We start from the raw sequence: 22321 nt of genomic DNA, 5'->3' as shown, positions 1-22321 counted from the left end.
TTCCTCTGGTGCATGGCCATCTTTTGTCTCCCTGTTCCCTCACCCCACACCTTCCTTCTACAGAGGTTTAACTTCAGGTGTAATTACATACTTCACAAAGATACAGTCCAGAAGCAACAGCTTCAGCCTGGAGTTGCATGAACTTCCTCTGGGTTCGCTTTGAGACTGGTATTGAACAATCACAAGGGCAAGCAAGCTAATAGCAGCAAAGCTCCTTGAGGAGCTATTCGACTAGTGAAGAACAGAGGGTCAGTGCAGCAGCAGCAAGGGGCAGAACACCTATGAAGGTAGCACCTACCTCTGCAAATCTAAGAGGCTCCCTCTTCCTGGCTCAATTAACATTCTGGAGAAAGGAAGTCCTTCTCAAAGATCTGACATCCTACCCCTCAGGTAAAGGGTTGAGAGTTAACAATATACAATACTAAAAAACCCAACATTCTGGCCTTCCTTATACATCATTAAATAGTAAAAAAAAAAAGGGACGAGTCCATGTTTTCCTTACTCCTTTGCAGGTAATGTTTAAACGTACAATAGATTTTTTTTGCCTGTTTTTTCAGAACCTACTGGTGAAAATGTTAGAAGTAAATTGTGCATAGTGAATTGCTTGGAAATTTAACCAAATGATGTTCTTCACAATGGTTCCATTCACCCTGTATTGGGTCCAACAAAAGGAGCAGCGAGATGTCCACCACTGCTTGCCAGAGTCTTACTTTCTCAGGAAAGAAGTTTACAATGCAGGCGTTGTGTTATACAACATACTGCACACGCTACATAGCTAATGTTGCACTTACTTTAGTTCACTAGCTGCAGTCTCTTGAACACGTTCCTTTATTACTTCTTCTGTCAGCTCCACACCCAGTGAATGGCTCAACTGTTTTATCAACCGTTCTCTTTCCTGCTTCTGCCTAAAGGATGGAAACAAATTATACACAAATAAGGACTGGCAGAACCTGTTTGATGATCTGTAACACACACATGCCATATCAACACCACAGATAATTTACCTCCACATTGGGCTAGTCCAATTTTTCATGCTTTTCCTTCTAAAAACAGCAGAGGCAAATGTTCTGCAGCACGACCGGCTTTGCAGGAGGTGAGACCTGTCCCCCCGCACCAACTGATCAAGGACCACTTCTTACAATACTTAATGGGAGATAACTCCTAAGCCCCTGCCAGGCAGCTGGCACCATGAGAGATGAGGGCTTGCCACCCTTTTCACCCCCTAGAAGCCAGAAGGGAGAAGGAAGTGGCAGGACTAGGGCCCAGTTTCACACTCAGAAGTTTTGGGGTGACAGTGGTATGTGGGGGCACATGAGAACTTCTGCTGCATATCCACCCAGTGTGTTCTACAGGCAGGAGACATATGGTACATGGGACAAGGAGAAACTGCTCTGTAATGTTTTATGAATGCTGTATGTTTCTTTATGGGAATGCTTATTATATGAATGTATGAAACAAAATCTTTAAGAGGGAACTGTAGATACATTATCCAGAAAAAGAGTGCCAGAACATCCCTAGGTACTTGGCAAAACCTTTGCTCTGTTATTTGTTCAAAGGGTGGAAAGATACAGTTACTCTCAGACTATCTGCTACATGGCAGACAAAGAGCTAACTCAATCCTGTGAAGTTTTACTCATCTCCAGGAAGGAAGGCCATTGCCAGTGTTTAACAGACAAGACAGTGAATCTACTGCTGGAAGTCTATTTGCAACCTCCTCCCTCAGCAAGATGCCCAGGGGTCCCAGGTCAAATAAAGGGACTTTGAAATAGATAAAAGACTGCTTGCGAATTCAGGGGGAGACACGGACTGAGGCTCAGACTGAGAGGCGGAGGCTACAGGAGTGCAGACTGCGTTGCTCTGTCCTGTCCCAAGGCTGGAGGGGGGCGGGTGTGTGTGTGTGTGTGTGTCTGGGACAAGTGGGACCACCTAAACTTTCAAGGAAGGTTTAGGTAAGATAATGTGCAGACAGGCCTTTTGTTCTTTTAACCCCGTCCTCTGTTTATTTCATTCCTATGGATAAGTAATACTTTAAAAAAAAAAAAAAGCTATTCTCTGTCGCTGCATTTTCAGAGTGGTCAAAGGCTCCCAGCGCAAAGTCAACAGCAGGTGCCAAACACAGCTGGACCTGCTGAGGGAACACAGCTGGTGAGCAGGGATACTGTGACCTGTGGGGCCAGTCTAATATTGGGATGAAGGGCAGAGTTCCCTGCTTAGCTCTGTCACTAGGAAGGAATGAACTAGTGAGAGGGCAACGGAATAGCTCACCCTGTGCCGTGGCAGCCATATTCTTCACTTTGGGTGTCATTATTAAGTATCGCTCTGATTCAATCAGTTTTAAAAAGAGACACAATAAAACAATATTTTTTTAAAAGATCTTTTTACAATTTACAGCTAAAATATATCAGAGAAGAGTTAAATAAAGAAGAGACAAGACACACACTCCCACCCCGGCCACATTGGCCCCAACCAGGGCCCCTTCCCGCCCCCGCCCGCCGCTACCACGGTTAACGGTTAACTGGCTAAAGGAAATAGTTTTAATCGTTTAACCGGTTAACTTTTTTAACCAATATTTCCATCCCTAGTGAGTAGGCCCTTTACCAGTTCATTGAACCATCCAGTCCCTCAAGTTTTCACCTGCTGATCTGTAAGAAACGAGACTACTCACTTCTCTTCTTCTGCTCTGCGTTTTTCCTCCTTGACTCGCTCTCTTTCTGCACTGACTACATCTGCTGCAACTTGCCTGAGAAGCTCCATCATTACTTCGGTCAAGAGTTCCTCTACGGTGGCATCAGAGGCACTGCATGAAGAAAGGCAGCGGTTTTGTGTTTTTCTTTTCCTTTAACAACACACTCCAGCTCAGACCCATTTTTGTTTCCTAAATCTATTTAAATCAGACATATCAAACACTGATTTAATAGCAAAGACGACTACCCACTCAATAGAAAGGATGAATGGGTTGACTGCCCATCCAGGACCACTAAGGCAACTCACTGATCAAAATTCTTGGCACTCAGCTTGTTAGATACATTCCTGGCTACTGCGTATCAGCTCCAATTAATAACTTGCCAGCCCACAATTACAAAGGTGGGAAGAAGTAAGGACTAGTGGATTTTCTGTAATAAGATGACCATTTATGGCAAGAAAATCTCTCTCTTTCACCCTTAGGGATCTCATTATAGTGAAGCTGAAGCTCTGCTTTAATTAAGGTTGAGTCACTGTTTACAAGACAACTATTGTAAGTGCTCTAAAACCCACATGCTTGTCTTGAAATATGTTGTGCCTCATTAAAATACAGGGCAGGGTTAGTGGTCCAAATTTTGGAATCATTTGAGCAAGGGATTCCTGTGATATAGCTATGACCCTAAGAGTACCCTAATGAAACATGACATACTACTGTCATGATATTTAGCTAACAGGTGGCATTGTAATATATCACTGGAAAACTAATAACTCACAGGTCATTAATATACTTGAATGATGTATGTGCAGTGAACCCACACAGAACTTCACAGATGTGCTGGAAATGTGACTAAAATGTGTTTAAACCAGGCATGTCAGAGGGATTGAGAGAGATGTTTTCTCCAGACAAAGGAAAGAGGCCACCATCTCAAACGAGGTATGGCTGCAGAAAGAGATCATTTGCAAAAGCTCCCCAGCAGGGGAGGAACCAGCCTGGAGCCGACACCACACAGCAGGGAAAAGAAACTTTACCTGGGGAGACCTTTCAGAAGAATACATTTCAGAGGTTTACTGGTCTATAAAAAGAGGGGAAGAGAACCCCTACGTTATCTTTCACCTCAGGAGACAAAGGAACCGAGCACTTTGAGCTCTGTGAAGGGTCCTGGCTAAAAAACTGATCAGTCATGTTGGAAGAAAGGAGCGGTGAGAGAAAACGTCTTTGAACAAAGGACTCTAATTTGTTAAGTTATAGAGAAGTCTTACAAGTGTATTCTTACTTTTGTTTATTTGTAACAATTTCTATCTTAATTCCTTCTACCTGATATCATTTAAACTGTCCGGTAATTAATAAACTTACTTTACTTTTACTATAAACCAACTCAGTGCTTTGACAGAAACAGCGTGTTTGCTCACTCCAGTTAAGGCAATAGGCTGCTTGGCACAGTCTCTGTAAAGGAGCAGCAAACTTGATGAGGTTTTGTGGATGCTACAATAAGAGGAACTGAGCACTACAGGGAGAGGTCTCTGAGGAACTCAAGCATTGGGCGTCACCTGCTAGGCCTGGTCTGGATTGGCAGCGTGCTGAAGAGCTGGCTGGCAAGCAAAGAGGCTGGTGTGTCAGGGAGCTGACACATCACTCAGCAGAAGCAAAGCTCTCACTTACTGAGGCTGAGAGGGGTGATCCAGTGGCTCACAGTTCTGAGAACCCCAGCAGATTGTCACAACACTCTCTCTAAAAAGGTATATGTTTACAAAATCACCTGCTTCTGCTAACCTTTTTGCCCATACCTGGTGATCAAACTGTCACTCTGACCCTCCCGAAGCTGAGCTCACCCACTCAGAGTTGATATCAGCTAGTGCATAGTTCACTATTCCAACATGGAATGACTCGACAGACAAACCAAAAAGTGAAATGTGCACGTGCAGCAAGACTAGCGCTCTGTTTGCAGGCCGGCTGGTGACCCAGTAAGTGAGGGGCTAAAGCTGACATGCTCTGGCCACTGAACCTGAGCTCTGGCATAGCCACCGAGGGGACAGCCCTCCCCTGGATAACGACACTGAGTAGCATCAGAGATCATTCAAATACTGTTTTTGAAAACCTAGTTTGATGAATAGAACTTTGATGAAGACCTGGGTTTCCAAAAAGTGTAGTTCTTCTGTGATTCCTCAACAAGTAAGGACTCATCAAAGGGACCTTTGCTCGCTGGGAAGCACTGACAGGACAGAACTGTAAGGGGGGTGGGGGAAGCTGGGCATCTCCCCTGCCAACAACATATTTTGGGGGGCAGGGGTAGTGGGCACCACAGTTCCCCTTCAGCCAGACTGCGGCCACAGGGGTGAGAGCTAGTGCCTGCTAAGTTACTGATTTGCCTTGGGGTTGCAGCTTGGACCCCTCCAAACGTCTTTGCCTACTTCCCATGGTTCTCAGTGACCGTGGGGCAGTAGAAAGGAGAACAAGACGAGAAAGAAGGGAAGGAGTGCTGAAGAATTCCCCAAGGTCCACAGCATTCGCTATCAGATCAAAGCAGAACCAGCACACTGAGCTACTTCTGTGGCAACAGAAAGAGCAGATTGGAGCTGAAACACAGTAGCCTGGATTATGTAGGAAAGTTGTTTGGCAACCGAGAATTTTGCTCAATGTGATGCCTCTGTTGCCCTGGATGGATGGAGTTAACCCAATAGTCCTTTCCAGACTAGTGGACTGACTGCATATGGTTTTCACTCAGCCTAATCACTTGGACCTTAGAACTATCACAGCCTACAGTCAGGAAGGACTATCAAGGTACTTTTTTATTTTTAAATATACACACAAGATACATTTCAGGCGAGAAAGTGTCATTTTAAGCATGGAGAGAGAACCAATACTGGCCCTATCAATCCTGACATTATCATCACTTTAAATAAAAATAAAATGAAAATATCCTGCCACTTGGACACCTCCCCCTCCCCAATATAAATGACAGTTTGTCATCTTCAGCTAGTCGCTAGTAAGGCAAAGTGACACCTAGATGGTGACAGGCCCCTAAAATGTCAATAATAGTAATAAACAATTGCCTTTACCACATAGCTGCAGTCACGTAAGCTGCTCCTGTCTTGCCGATTTCTCTGCACTCTCCTTTGAGAACTTCATGCACCAGGCCTTCCAACACTTCTGCAATGTCCTACAAAGATACTGAGAATGAGTGTTTGATATTTATACAGCATTGCACATAGGTGTCATTTGGGGGAAGGACTCTTTAGAACTGGTGAATGTATGTGGCTGGCAGTCAGAAAACCTATCTTTTTACTTGTAACAGAGCAAACAATCTGGAAGTCGAAACAATATGGAACCCCACTATGCCATTTCGCGTCACTATCAAAATAACAGAAGTGTAAAACATTAACCCCACTAAAAAAGAAAAGCAACTCCTGAATTAAACCTGCAAAAAAGAGTATAACACATAAGTAATTGATTTTTCTTAATATCTCAAATGTAGTATTTTCATGTATGACACGTTTTTCTCCAAGGGGTACAGTTTCGATGGTTAATATTAATAAAACGAATCTAATTTAATTAAATAGCTACTTACATTTCAATGGACTCGCCTTACCCTTCACTGAAATGCAGCCACATCTGAGGTGGAACACAGCAGCAATAGCACTGTACCATGCAGCTTTACACAACAGTTTAGGATACTCATTGAAGAATCCCACCAAATCCAATTAAAACTGCAGGAGGACGTGAGGGCACATCACACAGAATCACCCAAATCAGTCACTGGTATGTGTCCATGACTCAAAGTCAACACCCCTACTCTTGCGCAAAGGACCTCTGGTTTAGGTCTCATCTAGAAGATGACACACTGCTATTCTGGGGACTGGTTTAGTACGTGACTCACTAAAAAAAAGTGCCACCTGCTGAATCACGATCAGTAGTTTTCGCACCATTGTAAGTTTTCATTAGAGGTCTCCCATCTAAACACTGACCATACGCAATCTTGCTTAGCCTGAAAGATTTGACAAGGTCATAGTAGTAGGTGACATTTTCAGCATGGCTCATCAGACATTCGGCTCCCATTAATAACTGGAACCAAGTTTCCCCAAATGCCACAGTGAAACTGTACCCAAGTTTCCCTTTGTTTCTGAAAGTTTGGGATAACAATTATCTGGAGCAGTGACTTTCTCTGGTCTCTATGATCTTAATACAAAGATTCAGAAACAGGAAAGAAATTGTCCAACTCCAGTACTGACAATAATGTAACAAAAGGGCAACTGAAATAATATTCAATATGCATTTCTCCAGAGCTTGTGGTTTCTAGGAGCAAGGTCTCTTACCATGTCTGTGAACAGAGGCTGAGGTTTTGAAGGTGGAAGCTCAGGCTGCACAATCGGCTGAAAGGGGGACTGTGCAGCAAGAGGCAATGGCGCTGGAGGACGAGGTAACAGTGAAGGCAAAGGCTGAGCTGGAGGCTGGACTTGTATCACTGTCCCTTCGGACTCCACACCTTTCTCTTCTATCCTTCCTTCTGCAGGAAACATCCAGCCATTAACAAAAAACAAAACAGCAGCAGTCTGCATAACTTTTAACTGACCGAAGTAATTCTCTTCAAAAGTTGGCTTGTTTGATAAATCACAGTCATAAATATGAGCTCTTATGAAGGCTCAGTGCACTGTAATTAACGGTAGACATTCTAGTTTGCACACAAAGCTTGTTTGCTCGAATACATGGGGAAAGCAGCCACTGAAGCAAGTTGTGGTTTCTATTTCATTGACCATCAATGCAAAATTCACACAGCTTTAACCCAAGTAAATTGGGAAAAACCAACAAAACAAAATGTGACAAGACCTGAGGTCTCTGAGCAGCAGTTCAGATGTTGTCTATGTCCACCTGCTCTTACCTGTCACATTTACACTGGCTTTCTGGATGCTGCTGGCTGGTTCCCCAGCAGTGCTCCCTCCTGTGTACTTGTTCTGCCCATTGAAGCTACATACAGGTACATGGTGAGGTACTGGAGGTAATGCTCCTCCATTTACAATTTCTCCAATGGATGCAGTTAGCTTCTGCTTAACAAACAATGACTTTCTTGGTTTGGGCAATCCTTCAGACTCCAGGAAAGCTAAGCGATTCAGCTCCACATAACTAGTGAAAAAAACCAAACAAGCAGACAATCAGTGTTGTGACAGCTGGAGCCTGTACAAATCCTGGAGGACACAGGGAATGAGGTAAAACAATCAGATTTATTATTGTACTTTTCTTCACCCACCTGATTTTATAATTGTTTAAAAAAACACTATTAACTTCACTGAAGATTACTTCTGTTTTGTTTTACTAAAAAAGCTTAAAATATGACAGTGGATGATAAACACAAAACAACAAGTGGTTTTAATGAAAGCCTTCCACATTCTCAGTACTCCTGGGAGGATTCTGTGCCACTGAGCACGCGCAGAATTCATGTCCCCTGCAGATTTCTTTGCTTCCCCGCAGAAAAATAACTTTCTGACAGGGAAGCAAAGAGCAGTCACATACTACTCCCTAGCAGCGCAGGTACATTGTTTCAGGCACCAGGAGCAGCCGCTGGAGAGGTAAATCACTGCGGGGCTGAAGAAACCCCAGCCAGTGGTGGCTTCTACCCTGAGCCAGGATCAGATGCTAGTCCCGTCTGAGCTGAAGGCAGGAGAGCATGGGACTTCCTCCTCCCCTGCAAGGAGTGGCTGGGGCTGTGTCAGACCCACCCCAGAAACCTCCCCCAGCTGCAGGAAGCTCAGCATCCTCTTCTGCTTCCTGCCCCCATCGCTCCTTAGCTGTCAGGGAAAGGGTTAACTGTACGGGGAACTGCTCCCCCACCCACTCAAACCCCATGCATCCAGACCTCCCATATCCAGACACCCCTGCCAAGCCTCACCTGGTACATCCAGAACCCCACTAGCCATCCAAACCCAGATCCCACCCCACTGAACTTCAACCCCTGCAGCTGGAGCCACCCTGCACCCTGCCTCTGGACCCCCACCCCTGCACCCCCACTGAGCTCCCTGCACTCAAACCCCCACCCTGATGCCCCACACACTGCACCACCATGAGCCCCCACATCCAGACCCCCATGACACTGACCCCCAACTAGCTGCACCCAGACCCCCAACCCACCAAGCCCCACTCCACCAGCACCCAGACCCCCCCCCCGAGACTCCCTCACACCCTGACCCCTCTGCTGAGCCCCAACCACCTTCACCTGGGAGCCCCTACAAAGTCCCATTGTCCCTGCACCTGGAACCCCGCCAAACAAGCCTCTGTGCATCCAGATCCCCCCCACACTTGCCCCCCCCCACTGAGCTGCCTGCACCCAGATTGTCCCACACAGAATCTTCTCACCCCACACCTGGATCCCCCTCACTGAGCCCCTCCACACTTGGATCCTGCCTGGCTGAGCCTGCCTGCCCCACACCTGGTGTGCCTGGTGCAGAGGGGCAGGGCCCTAGGGTGTCTGAGGGGCAGGCCCAGGCCTTGTGCTGTGTCAGGGTTGGGTGCAGCCTCACCACTGAGTCCGTGTCCCGGGGGCGGAAGGGCTGCAGGGTGAGCTCCCACCTTTGTGCAGCCAGTGGCCTGTGCTCCCAACTGCCATGCTGGAACCTCTGCATTTATTTATTAGCAAATAAAACTTGCAGAATTTTAAAATATTGTGCACAGAATTTTTAATTTTTTGGCACATATTTTTTAATATTTTGGCACAGAATGCCCTCAGGAGTAGTCTCAGAATATAAAAGCACTTTCTGCAGGTATTAGATATTGACTGCAACTTCACTTCTCCCATTGGACGAGTCCTAGCCTCAGAAAAGAGTAAAAAAGAAAAGGCAACTTTTCCACGGGGCTATGTACTTCCTATACTTTGCCCTAACACAGTGCCGTTCATTACACCACATGCCATGCAGCATGCCCTTCCCCTACCGCAGCCCAAAGAGGTCTTCAGAATGAAAAAAGCATATACAGTACCGTGTACACTATCCAAGCACTAGCTCAGTGAAACCAGGGCTCAGATGAGGCCAGGTTGGCCACCCAGAACCCCCTTCCCTCCTGCCGCCCCCCCCCCCTTTTTTTTTTTGAGATTGCCATCTTACTGGGCTTACTTTCAAAAACAAAACCCTAGTTCTCATGGTCGTGTCTATACTACAAAAGTTGCACTAGTGTAACTAAATCAATTTTAAATTGATCTACTTAAACTGGTGCAAACCTCAAATGCAGATGTGTTTAAAGCTTAATTCAGTCATTTACTGAAGCAAGCGAAACCACATTAAAACACTAATTTAGATCCTGCTATTTTTGCTGTACAACCTCCAGATTCAAGGCAGAACTCTCTCCCAGCTTGCCCAACTCACAGTAGATCAGCCACTAGAGTTACTGAACAGCAGTGAAAGGTGCTCCCTCCCAAAGGCTGGGCCGGCTGCCTTCGCAGCACTCGGTGCTACAAAAGATGACCTTCAAATACATATATTTATAAAACCAAATGTACTCTAGGATTATGTAGTTAACGCCCCAATGTCCCTATATGAAGGGTGGGATTTCCCAAAGTGCTCAGCATTGGCTTAACCCAGTGGTTCTCAAACTGAGGGTCAGGACCGCTCAGGGGGTCACAAGGCTATTACATGGGGGGGTCGCAAGCGGTCAGCCTCCACCCCAAACCCCGCTTTGCCTTCCGCATTTATAATGGTGTTAAATATATTAAAAAGCGTTTTTAATTTATAAGGGGAGGCCGCACTCAGAGGCTTGTTACGTGAAAGGGGTCACCAGTACAGAAGTTTGAGAACCACTGGCTTAACTCATTTTCCATTTACATCAATGGTAAAACAGCCCCTGACTTCAATGGCGGCAGCAGGGCCAACATTAAACACTCTGGAAAGTCCCACCTTACATCTTAGCCTGTGTTCTGAAGGTTTCTAATGTGTTTGGGTTACCAGGAACATTAAACACAGAATTTAACAGTGACTGAATAGTTACTTCATTTAGAGCTGCAAGTCACCTTTAATTCATGCAGCTGAGGTTTCCCGGCAATCTTCTGCGTATTTTACTAACCACTACTGGTAGTAATGTGACAAAGCAGTCTGCCTTGTTAGCTCTAGCACCACGGGAAGGGAGAGATTTCACGGCCAGAAGGGACTACATTGTGATCAGCTTGTCTGAGCTCTTGTATAACAAAAGCTACAAAACTTCCCCCAAAATAATTCCTTTGGAAATAGAACAGATCTTTACAAAAAATAAAAATCCAGTCTTGATTTAACTCCTGTCTCTTTCCTGTTGCCAAGCTGCAGCTCTCCTCTTGGATCAAAGCTGTGTTTGTACAGCAGCGAGCACAACAGGACCCTGAACGAGGTTTATGGGCACTAACAACAATACAAACTCTCCTTGCTCTTACCCATCGGACACACTCAAGCCATAGTAACTTATGAAATCAGTGGCTTCTTCGCAGTCTCTAAACAGTAGCATGCGAACCAAGTTATCCAGAGGAAAGACAGTGGATCTCTGAGTGTTCACAGTGTAGGCAATATTGAGAGACTTGAGAGCATCTCTGCGTATCTGAGGGGAAAAAAAGCCAAATAGCTGTTAAACTTCTGGAAGACCTCATAAACTAGGTATTAGACAGAGCTGCTCTTCACACCTAGAAAATTAAGAGGGTACTGTCAATAGGACAATCAGTTTTGAAACATTAGCCATTACCACCACCTTCAAGCATTCATGTGGAAAGAAGTGTTTATATTTCATTTTCTTTTCACTTTTTGCATTGTTTGCTTTTTAGCTTTTACTCACTGTGAACAGTGAACCATGCCTGGCCCCTTTCAAGTGTTCTCTTTTGTTTCTCATGCACTAGCACAAGTGCCTCAGCCTCAGGGTTTCCAACACTGAAGCACGGACATTTCCCAAGACAAGTCAAGGACCGTCTCTTTGTTCTCTGCTTCTATTGTGCCTAGCACAATAGGGCCTGGTCCATGACCTGGACTTCTAGGCACTATGACAGTACAAATAATGAGAATAAATGAGACCCCAAAATAATAACAACAAAAAAAACCCAGAAAATGTTCCATATTTTGTGGGATGTAAAAAATATCCAATTTTACAATGGTTATGCACTCACTCTGAAAGCAAACCTGTCTTTTAATGCTTTTTCTATTTTGCATTGTGGTGGAAAGGCATTTTGGTTGTTTCGTTTCTAAATCTGAGGTTTTTCTTAAAGAACACGGCAGGCAGAACTATTAGGGTTTAATAGATATGCGCTGGGATTTGTGCTCTCTGAATCAACCCCGGCCCACACTGTATTATTAGATACTGGTACAGAAGACACAAACTCCTTTCTCTCACCTGGTTGAAGTAACAGTGTAAGAGACAGGCATTCAGATAGGAAGCTGCTCGCACCAACTTGAAAAACCTTACAAAATTATTGCTGTTTAATGCAGCAAAGGCTTGAACTGCAAATCTGACCTCAGATGAGTTTCGGACAGCAGGTTGAAACTGTTGCACTTCTCTGTTGAGACAAGAAAGATGGGAGTTTTTTCACCTAAATTTTAATGACCTTAGCTGAACAGCGATCTCTGTGAATGTATTTTTTAAAATGGCCACTTTTAAAACACTCACACAATTAAAGATGCCTTGATAGCATAACTCTAATGCATTTAAATTAAATTAGTAGCAGTATCCTTTCATCATTTATGCTCTTATGTAATAGTTCAATTAGCATTAACATAATGGTATTGTTGTTATGGCTGGGGAAGTGAATTCATTTTAAAATGTATGTATTTGGTCACTCTCTGAAAAAAGAATCCCATGACTAAAGTTTTGTGCTTTTCTCAGCCCAAAAGGTGAGTTTTGAGTTACTTGCACATGGTGAAAAGAAAAAAGAAAAAGGTAGTATTGAAGCACTTAAAGAAATTTAATATTTTTCTAATGCATTTAAAACAGGGCTGTTTATTTCAGTTATTAGATATTCAAACAGACATTTATTCAAATGTTTATATTCAAAGGTTAGGTATTTTCTGGGTGAGGAAGAAGATTTTAGTAAATTCCGTTCACCCAGTTTGGGATTGGTAAAAAACCGAGGTTTTCTTTTTACTAAAATAAGTTAACACTTTACGACAAACTGCAGGAAAAATGGCTGAAGTTTGACATTTGTCCCATAAATAGTCCTTATTGAAAGAAAGTGAAAGTTTGAGAGGGTTGGGGTGAAAATGAATATGTTTTAGGCAACTGAAAAATAAGTTCTGAACATCTTCACTGAGCATCTGCAGAGTACAGAAGCCCTGCCCCTTTTATGACATCACTGCAAATTTCCCCAGTCCACCCTGCACTGCTGTTGTCAGGACGCACAAGGCTTGCATTAGACACACACAGGAAAATCTATCTCCACACCTTACTCACAACCAGTGCCTTAACACCAGCAAAAACGCAGATTACAAACCTTGCAGAGAGCGCAGTTGTTAGGGTTTCTCTGTAATTTTTGTTCCATTCTGTGATATTCGGCAAATTCTAAGCTTACATGTAAAAATCTATAGTTTTCATTGACAATGATACAGCCATCACAATATAAATCAATGTGATGCTGACCCAGACATACAGAAAACTACCTCCAGTCCAACTGTTCCCAGCAAAGGTTTGAACGTGACCAGTGTTCCCTCTAATTTTTTCTATCCATTTACGGAATGAATTTTATGTGCAGCACTGAGGGAATGTGCCGATGTGCACTACCAGTAGAAACCAAAAACCGAAGATATAATATACTTCTTTTAAAAGTTACCATAGGATAATTACTCCAGCCAGGACAAGTTAAGCATTTTAGAACTCACCTCTCAAAGAATTAAATTTAAGCATAAGAGAGAAATAAAATTATGAAATGCACAGACCAGTCAAAAAATTAAAATAACACACTTTGAAAGAATAAAATTACAGAGAATATATGTGCATTGCAGGAGGTACTTCTTGGTACTAACAATGCAAGTGTGTGTTGGGAAGTGAGTGTGAAAGAGGCAGAGAGTGAGCGTGTGTATGTGTGTGTTCGTTCAGACTGCAGCAGCCACCAGCAGCTCCCTCTAACTCCTGAGCTCTGTCCTCCCCATCCCCGTTCTGCAGACATGGGGTACACGGACAGGGGGGTTGGGGAGGAGAGACCCTGACATCAGCGCCCCACCCCACCCCCCTGCACAACAAGCAGCTGGCCAGAGGCTCCAAGGCAGAGGGCAGGAGCAGCGCGGCAGCAGGGGGAAGGGGCACCTGAACACAAGTTGCCGGATATGCACGGCACTTGACTGACTCTTGTGCGCAGGGCCGGCTCTACAGTTTTCGCCGCCCCAAGCAGCGCGCCGAATTGCCGCCCTGGGCGGGGGGGGGGCAGTCCGTGTGCCCTTAGGGCGGCAGGCGCGTTGCGGTGGCGGCGGCAATTCGGCGGCAGCTTCTATGTTTAGCTGAAGCCGCCCCGGACAGCTAAACATAGAAGCTGCCGCTGAATTGCCACTGCCGCGGAAACGCGCCTGCCGCCCTAAGGGCACACGGACTGCCCCCCCCCCCCGGTGCCGGCAATTCGGCGCGCTGCTTGGGGGCCAAACAAGGCGGACTGCCGCCCCTTGCAGAATGCCGCCCCAAGCACCAGCTTGGAATGCTGGTGCCTGGAGCCGGCCCTGCTTGTGCGAGTGCACAGCTTAGAGGGAACCCTGAAAGTGACCCTCACCCATTACATTTGCCTCATTGAGAGGAAAAACAAAAACCTAATGGGAATGATTCAAATGCTGAAAAGATTAGAGCATAAACAGTTTCTTTCTTCTCTGCTCTCTCAAAAGTAAGTTACAGGAAATGAAATGCAAAAACTGAATATAGATAACGTTTTCACCTCTCTTAGCCAGATGTAACATCTCCATGATGACAATTTATATTTTTAAAAATGTAAATGTAAAGCCTTCAGCTAAGATTTTCTAAATATGAATTCTATATTATAAAAATGTTCTGGAGACAAAAGATGAGGCAAGTGTGACAAGCAGACAATTCACCTGAGAATATCCCCCTTGTTGAGATTCAGCAGCACATTGTAGCCTCTGAACTCTGCTTCACTCTTGCAGTAAATACCCTTATTAGCCAGGTCCTGGTACATCTCCTTCAGGCTCTGCAAACATTTAGTCATGTTCTCATTGTTGATCTTGGCATCAAAGGAGGACATGGGCTCCTCACACAAGTGGTGGGCACAATGAATATGAAAACGAGTGCACTTCTCAATCAAGGATACTGTTAGAGGGTCACAAAGATGTTGCTGGGTTATATCCTGGCCAAAAAGAAAAGCAAAACATTTGTAAATTTAGCAATAGTTACAAACGTAGCCAAATAGATACGTCATTTTGAATTCCAGCTGGAATTCATATTTTATATTTTTCACATAAGCATTCTAGAGAAAACTCTTTCATTTTGAAAAGATGAGTCTCTTTTTTACTTTTTGTTTAATTTTTAAACAGCCACGGGTGTATTTTGGATTCTAGCTGTCAAGTGGGTCCAAGTGCCAAGGCTTACCTTTCTTATTCCACGTGTCCTATTCCATACAAAGTCATACCACTCTCGGTAATTCCCTTCCCCTTGGTCCATGATTTGGATAACTAAATAGTCCATGGTCATGCACAACACCTCTGAAGGTCTCAGTTCATGGGGCAAAGGCTCCTCCTGGTCTGCCGAAGACCTGCTGTATTCCTTTATTGCAGCTGCATGGTTTACCTGAGAGAGCAGGAAGAAAGCAATCAAAGAAACACAGAGTGTACATCAAAATCCTGAGTATTAAGTTGACTGTGTTAACATAACCATTGCCAAATATCTACTTTCAGAACAGAGTAGGCTATTGAAAAAGAGTTTGACATTGTCCACGCTAGTGGCCAAACCACTATCAACCCTTGCTGTAGAGAACAGTATCTTTTACATAAGAATGGACATATTGGGTCAGAACAATGGTCCATCTAGCCCAGTATCCTGTCTCAGATAGTGACCAGTGCCAGGTGCCCCAGAAGAAATTATCAGAACAGGGCAATTTAGAGTGATCCATCCCATCATCCAGTCCCAGCTTCTGGCAGTCAGAGGTTTAGGAACACACAGAGCATGGGGCTGTGTCCCTGACCATCTTGGCTAATAGCCATTGATACATCTAATCTCCATGAATGTAGCTAATCCTTTTTTGAACCCACCTGTACTTTTGTCCTTCACAACATCCTCTGGCAATGAGTTCCACAGGTTGACTGTACATTGTGAGAAGTAGTACTTCCCCTTTTGTTTGTTTTAAACCTGCTGCCTATTAATTTCATTGGGTGACCCCATGTTCTTTGAAGGGATAAGTAAACACTTCCCCATTCACTTCCTCATACCATTCATGGTTTTAAGAAACCTCTATTATATTCCTTTCTCCCCCCCACCACGATCATCTCTTTTCTAAGCTGAACAATCTAAGTCTTTTTAAACTCTCTCCCCATGGAAGCTGTTCCATACCCCTAATCATTTTTGTTGTCCTTCTCTGCACATTTTCCAATTCCAATATACACCTCTACCTCGATATAACGCTGTCCTTGGGAGCTAAAAAATCTTACCGTGTTATAGGTGAAACCGTGTTATATTGAACTTGCTTTGATCCACCGGAGTGCGCAGCCCCGCCTCCCCGGAGCACTGCTTTACTGCGTTATATCCAAATTCGTGTTATATCGGGTGGCATTATATCGAGGTAGTGGTGTATCTTTTCTGAGATCAAGTAACCAGAACTGCAGAGAGTATTCCAGGCGTGGGTGTTGCATGGATTTATATAGCGGCATTAGGGTATTTTCTGTTGCATTATCTATCCCTTTCCTAATGGTTCCTAACATTTGGTTATTTTTCTGACTGCCACTAAACATTGAGTGGATGTTTTCAGAGAACTAGCCAAGACGACTCCAAGATCTCTTTCTTGAGTGGTAACAGCTAATTTAGACCCCATCGTTTTGTATGGATAGTTGGGATTATGTTTCCCAACGTGCATTACATGCATTTATCAATATTGAATTTCATTTAGCAGTTTGGGGCCCAGCCTCCCAGTTTAGTGAGATCCCTTTGTAACTCTGTGCAGTCTGCTTCGACCTTGGGTAATTTTGTATTATCTGTTAATTTTGCCACCTCAACGTGCATCCCCTTTTCTAGATCATTTCTGAATATGTTGAACAGCACAGATCCCAATACAGATTCTTGAGGGACACCATTATTTACCTCTCTCCACTGTGAAATCTGACCACTTGTTCCTACCCTTTGTTTACTATCTTTTAGCCTGTTAAAGATCCATGAGAGGACTTTCCCTCTTATCCCTGCTTACAAGACTTAGTGAGCGACCCTGTCAAAGGCTTTCTGAAAGTCTAAGGACACTCTACCCACTGGATCACCTTTGTTCACAGGTTTATTGACCCCATCAAAGAATTCTAATAGACTGAGGCGGCATGATTTCCCTTTACAAAAGCCACGTTGTCTCTTCCCCCACAAGTCATGTCCATCTGTGTCTCTGATAATTCTGTTCTTTATTATAGTTTCAACCAATTTGCTGGTACTGAAGTTGGGCTTTGTTGGCCTGTAACTGCCGGAATCACCTTTAGAGCCTTTTTGAAAAATTGGTGTTACGTTGGTTACCTTCCAGTCATCTGGTATAGAGGCTGATTTAAGTGATAGGTTACATACCACAGTTAGTTCTGAAATTTCATACTTGGGTGAATACCCTCTGGTCCTGGGGACTTCTTATTGTTTATCAATTAGTTCCAAAATCTCTTTTATTGACACCGCAATCTGGGGCAGTTCCTCAGATCTGTCCTCTATAAAGAATGGCTTCGGTGTGGGGATCTCCCCAAGGTTCTCTGCAGCGAAGACAGATGCAAAGATTTCATTTAGTTTCTTTGCAACAGCCTGGTCTTCCAGGAGTGCTCCATTAGCACCTTGACAATCCACTAACTCATATGACTGTTTGACAGGCTTCCCGCCTCTGACGTACTTAAAAATATTTTTCTGAAAGTTTGTGTGTCCTCAGCTGGTTCTTCAAATTCTTTTTTTTTGCCTGCTTCATTATTATTTTACACTGGTCTTTCCAGAGTTTATGGTTCTATTTTCTTCACTAGGATTTGACTTCCAATTTTTAAAGGATATCTTTTTGCCTCTGCCTCTGTTACTCTCCTTTTTAGCCAGGGTTTCATTTCCTTTTGATCCTCTTACCCTTTTTTTTTTTTAATTTAGGTATACATTTAGTTTGAGCCTCTATTATGGTGTTTTTAAATAGTCTCCCTGCAGTTTTCAGGCATTTCACCCTTGTCAATGTTCCTTTTCGTTGCTGTTTAACTCATTTGTGTGTAGGTCCCTTTTGGAAGTAAAATGCTACTGTGGTAGGTGTATTTCACATTTCCCCCCTAAAAAGATGTTAAATTTAATTACATTATGCTCACTATTACTGAGCTGTTCAGCTATATTCACCCCCTGGACCAGATCCTGTGCTCCACTTAGGACAAAAGCAATAACTGCCTCTCCCTTTGTGGGTTCCAGGACAAGCTGCTCCAAGAAACTGTCAGTTATGGTGTCAAAAAATGTTAGCTCGATAGCCCTTCCTGAAGTGACATGGACCCAGGCAATATGAGGATAGTTGAAATCTCCTATATTATTGCATTTTCTGTGTTTGCAGCTTCTCTAACCTCCCTAAGCATTTCACAGTCACTGGTCAGGTGATCACAATCATCCGGGTCAGGAGGTTGGTAGTGCATTCCTATTGCTATACTCCTAGCATTGAAACATGGAATTTTGATCCATAGAGATTCTATGCACAGTTTGATTCATTTACGATATTACTTTATCTGAATCTATACTTTCACATGCTTTCTTTCAAGGACGATAAGGCCATTACGGAGAAACTAAATGAATTCTTTCCATTGGTCTTCACAACTGAGGATGTGAGGGAGATCTGAGGAACTGTCCCAGATTGAGGTGTCATTAGAAGAGGTTTTGGAATAAATTGATAATTTAAACAGCAATTAAACAGCAGGACCAGATGGTATTCACCCAAGAGTTCTGAAGAAACTCAAATGTGAAATTGCAGAACTACTAACTGTAGTCTGTAACCTATCATTTAAATCAGCTTTTGTACCAAATGACTGGAGAACAGCTAATGAGACACCAATTTTTTAAAAGGGCTCCAGAGATGAACCCTGCAATTACAGGCCTCAGAGGCCTGTAAGCCTGACTTCAGTACCGGGCAAACTGGTTGAAACTATAATAAAGAACAATATTGTCAGACATATTGATGAACATAATTTGTTGCGGAAGAGTCAACATAGTTTTAGTAAAGGGAAATCAAGCCTCACCAATCTACTAGAATTCTTTGAGGGGGTCAACAAGCATGTGGACCAAGGGGGATCCAGTAGATATAATGTACTTAGATTTTCAGAAAGCCTACATCAAGGTCCCTCACCAAAGGCTCTTATGCAAAGTAAACTGCCACGGGATAAGAGGGAAGGTGCTCTCATGGACCGGTAACTGGTTAAAAGATAGGAAACAAAGGGTAGGTATAAATGGTCAGTTTTCAGAATACAGAGAGGTAAGTAGTTGTGTCCCCAGGGGTCTGTTCTGGAACCAGTCCTATTCAACATATTCATAAATGATCTGGAAAAAGGGGTAAACAGTGAGGTGGCAAAATTTTCGGATCATACAAAATTACTGAAGATAGTTAAAACCCAGGCAGACTGCAAAAAGCTACAAAAGGATCTCAAAACTGCGTGACTGGGCAACAAAATGGCAGCTGAAATTCAATGTTGATAAGTGCAAAGTAATGCACACTGTAAAACATAATCCCAACTATACATATAAAATGGCGGGGTCTAAATTAGTTGTTACCACTCAAGAACGAGATCTTGGAGTCACTGGCTCTTGTAGCAGATGATAGAACAAGGAGTAATAGTTTCAAGTTGCAGTGTGGGAGGTCTAGATTGGATATTAGGAAACACTATTTCACTAGGAGGGTGGTAAAGCACTGGAATGGGTTACCTAGGGAGGTGGTGGAATCTCCTTCCTTAGAGGTTTTTAAGGCCTAGCTTGACAAAGTGCTGGCTGGGATGATTTAGTTGGGGATTGGTCCTGCTTTGAGCAGGTGGTTGGCTAGATGACCTCCTGAGGTCCCTTCCAACCCTGAGAGTCTATGATTGTAGATAGTTCTCTGAAAACAACCACTCAATGTACAGTGACAGTCAAAAAAGCGAATAGAATGCTGGAAATAATTAAGAAAGGGATAGATAATAGGACTGAAAGTATCATGTTGCCTCTATATTAATCCATGGTACTCCCACAAATTGAATACTGTGTGAAGATGTGGTTACCTCATCTCAAAAAAGATATATTGGAAATTGGAAAAGGTTCAGAAAAGGGCAACAAAAATGACTAGGGGTATGGAACGGCTTCCGTATGAGGAGAGATTAATAAGACTGGGACCTTTCAGCTTGGAAAAGAGACGGCTAAGGGGAGATATGATTGAGGTCTATAAAATCATGACTGGTGTAGGGAAAATAGATAAGGAAGTGTTGTTTACTACTACTCATAACACAAGAACTAGGGGTCACCAAACGAAATAAATAGGCAGTAGGTTTAAAACAAATAAAAGGAAGTATTTCTTCACACAACACATAGTCAACCAGTGGAACTCCTTGCTAGAGGATGTTGTGAAGGCAAAGACCATAACAGAGTTCAAAAAAGAACTAGATAAATTGATGGAGAATCGGTCCATCAATGGCTATTAGCCAGGATGGGCAGGAATGGAGTTCCTAGCCTTTGTTTGCCAGAAGCTGGGAATGAGCGACAGGGGATGGATCACTCGATAACTCCCTGTTCTGTTCATTCCCTCTGGGGCACCTAGCATTGGCCACTGTTGGTAGACAGGATACTGGGCTAGATGGACCTTTGCTCTGACCCAGCTGGGCCATTCTTATGTTCTTATATAGTGCAACTCCTGTACCAGCCTGACCTACTGTGTCAGTCCTATATATTTTGTACGCTGGTATTAACATGTCCCATTGATTAGCCTCATTCCACCAAGTTTCTATAATGCCTATTAAATCAATATCTTCATTTAATGCTCGGCACTCCAGTTCGCCCATCTTAGTATTTAAACTTCTAGTGTTTATATATTATACCAATTGTCCCCCATCTGTCATTTCTGCAGGTAGGGCCATCACTACTGACTTGATGGTATTTAATTTATTCATATAAAGGCTTTTGTATGGTTCCCACCATTATAGTATTTGAGCACTTTGCAAATTATAATGGACAATTCTCACAGCACCCCTGTGAGACTGGGCAGTGCTATTATACCTCTGTTTTAATGGTGGGGAACAGAGGCACAGAGAAACTAAGTGACTTGTCCAAGGTCATACAAGGAGTCTGTGGCAGAACCAGGAACAGAACTGTGATCTCTTGAGTCCCAGTCTAGTGCGTGAAACACAAACCATCTTTCCTCCCAAAATATCCAGAGTGGCTTCAGTCACAGCTACGGCACTTCTCTTTGTTGCCTGAAGAGAAGGCTGCAGTGGTAACAGGGTGAGCAATAACTGTTTTGAGAAGGGAGAAATTCATCCCAAAATCAGCAGGGTGTCTTGTCAAGTACATCAGGAAAAAGTAGCATTCATCCCAGAATGAAATGGTGTATAAAAGCCCCTGGTCTCCTGAGACACACAAATACGTGTCTTCGTCAGATTCAGTGGGATGAATGAGCTCTTGCTTACACCACAGACAAGCCAAGCTTCTGTATTTGGACTATAGGAATAAAAACGGATCAGGATATATTATAACCAAATGCACAAATACAAAATAGGAGATAACTGGCTTGGCAGCAGCACTGCTGAGAAGAATCTTGGAGTTGTGGTGGATCACAACCTCAACATGAGTCAGCAGTGTAATGCTATTGCAAAAAAAAAGCAAATGCAATTTAAGGTTGCATTAACAGAGGCATAGCATGCAAGTCACAGGAGGTGCAGTGCTGGTTAGGCCTCAGCTGGAGAACTGTGTCTAATTTTGGTCAGCAATGTATAGAAAGGATGTAGAGAAGCTGGAAAGGATCCAGAGGTGAGCGACAAAGAAGATCAAAGGTATAGAATGCAGACCATATGAGCAAAGTCTGAAGGAACATGTGAAAAGATGGGAGTTGTCCTACCAAGTAGGGGGTGAGTGCTAATGAAGACAATTCAATCAGTGTGGATGTGGCCTAATCCCAACAGTTGACAAGAAAGTGTGAGTATCAACAGAGGGAAAATTACTTTTTGTAGTGACCCAGCCCCTCCCAGTCTTTATTCAGGCCTAATTTGATGGTGTCCAGTTTGCAAATTAATTCCAGTTCTGCAGTTTCTCATTGAAGTCTGTTTTTGAAGTTTTTTTTATTGAAGAATGGCCACTTTTAAGTCGGTTATCGAGTGTCTAGGGAGACTGAAGTGCTCTCCTACTGGTTTCTGAGTGATACAATTAGCACTGACCCCCCACTTGGTAAGGCAACTCCCATTTTTTCATGTGCTGTGTATTCATACCTTCCTACCGTATTTTTTACTCCATGCATCTGATGAAGTGGGTTTTGGCCCATGGAAGCTTATGCCCAAATAAATGTGTTAGTCTCTAAGGTGCCACAAGGACTCCTCGTTGTTT

General features: G+C 43.5%; 1 protein-coding gene across 2 annotated transcripts in view; it reads right to left on the bottom strand.

Annotated features, from left to right (window-relative positions):
- LOC123343357 (minichromosome maintenance complex component 3 associated protein) overlaps positions 1-22321 on the bottom strand; it is a 77831-nt gene that overhangs the window by 39056 nt on the left and 16454 nt on the right. For both annotated transcript variants that reach the window (XM_044978430.1, XM_044978429.1), the window contains exons 8-16: positions 15185-15382; positions 14674-14942; positions 12002-12164; positions 11061-11221; positions 7557-7798; positions 6994-7184; positions 5740-5840; positions 2666-2797; positions 792-905 (exon numbers count right to left, since the gene is read on the bottom strand). In XM_044978430.1, coding sequence (XP_044834365.1) covers positions 792-905; positions 2666-2797; positions 5740-5840; positions 6994-7184; positions 7557-7798; positions 11061-11221; positions 12002-12164; positions 14674-14942; positions 15185-15382 — 1571 coding nt within the window. The remainder of the gene's footprint in view (positions 1-791; positions 906-2665; positions 2798-5739; positions 5841-6993; positions 7185-7556; positions 7799-11060; positions 11222-12001; positions 12165-14673; positions 14943-15184; positions 15383-22321) is intronic.

This window comes from Mauremys mutica, chromosome 10 (genome assembly GCF_020497125.1).
Source record: "Mauremys mutica isolate MM-2020 ecotype Southern chromosome 10, ASM2049712v1, whole genome shotgun sequence".
Taxonomy (NCBI): Eukaryota; Metazoa; Chordata; order Testudines; family Geoemydidae; genus Mauremys; species Mauremys mutica.
Note: the sequence above shows the minus strand (reverse complement) of the source record. Positions and strands in the feature narration are given on the sequence as shown.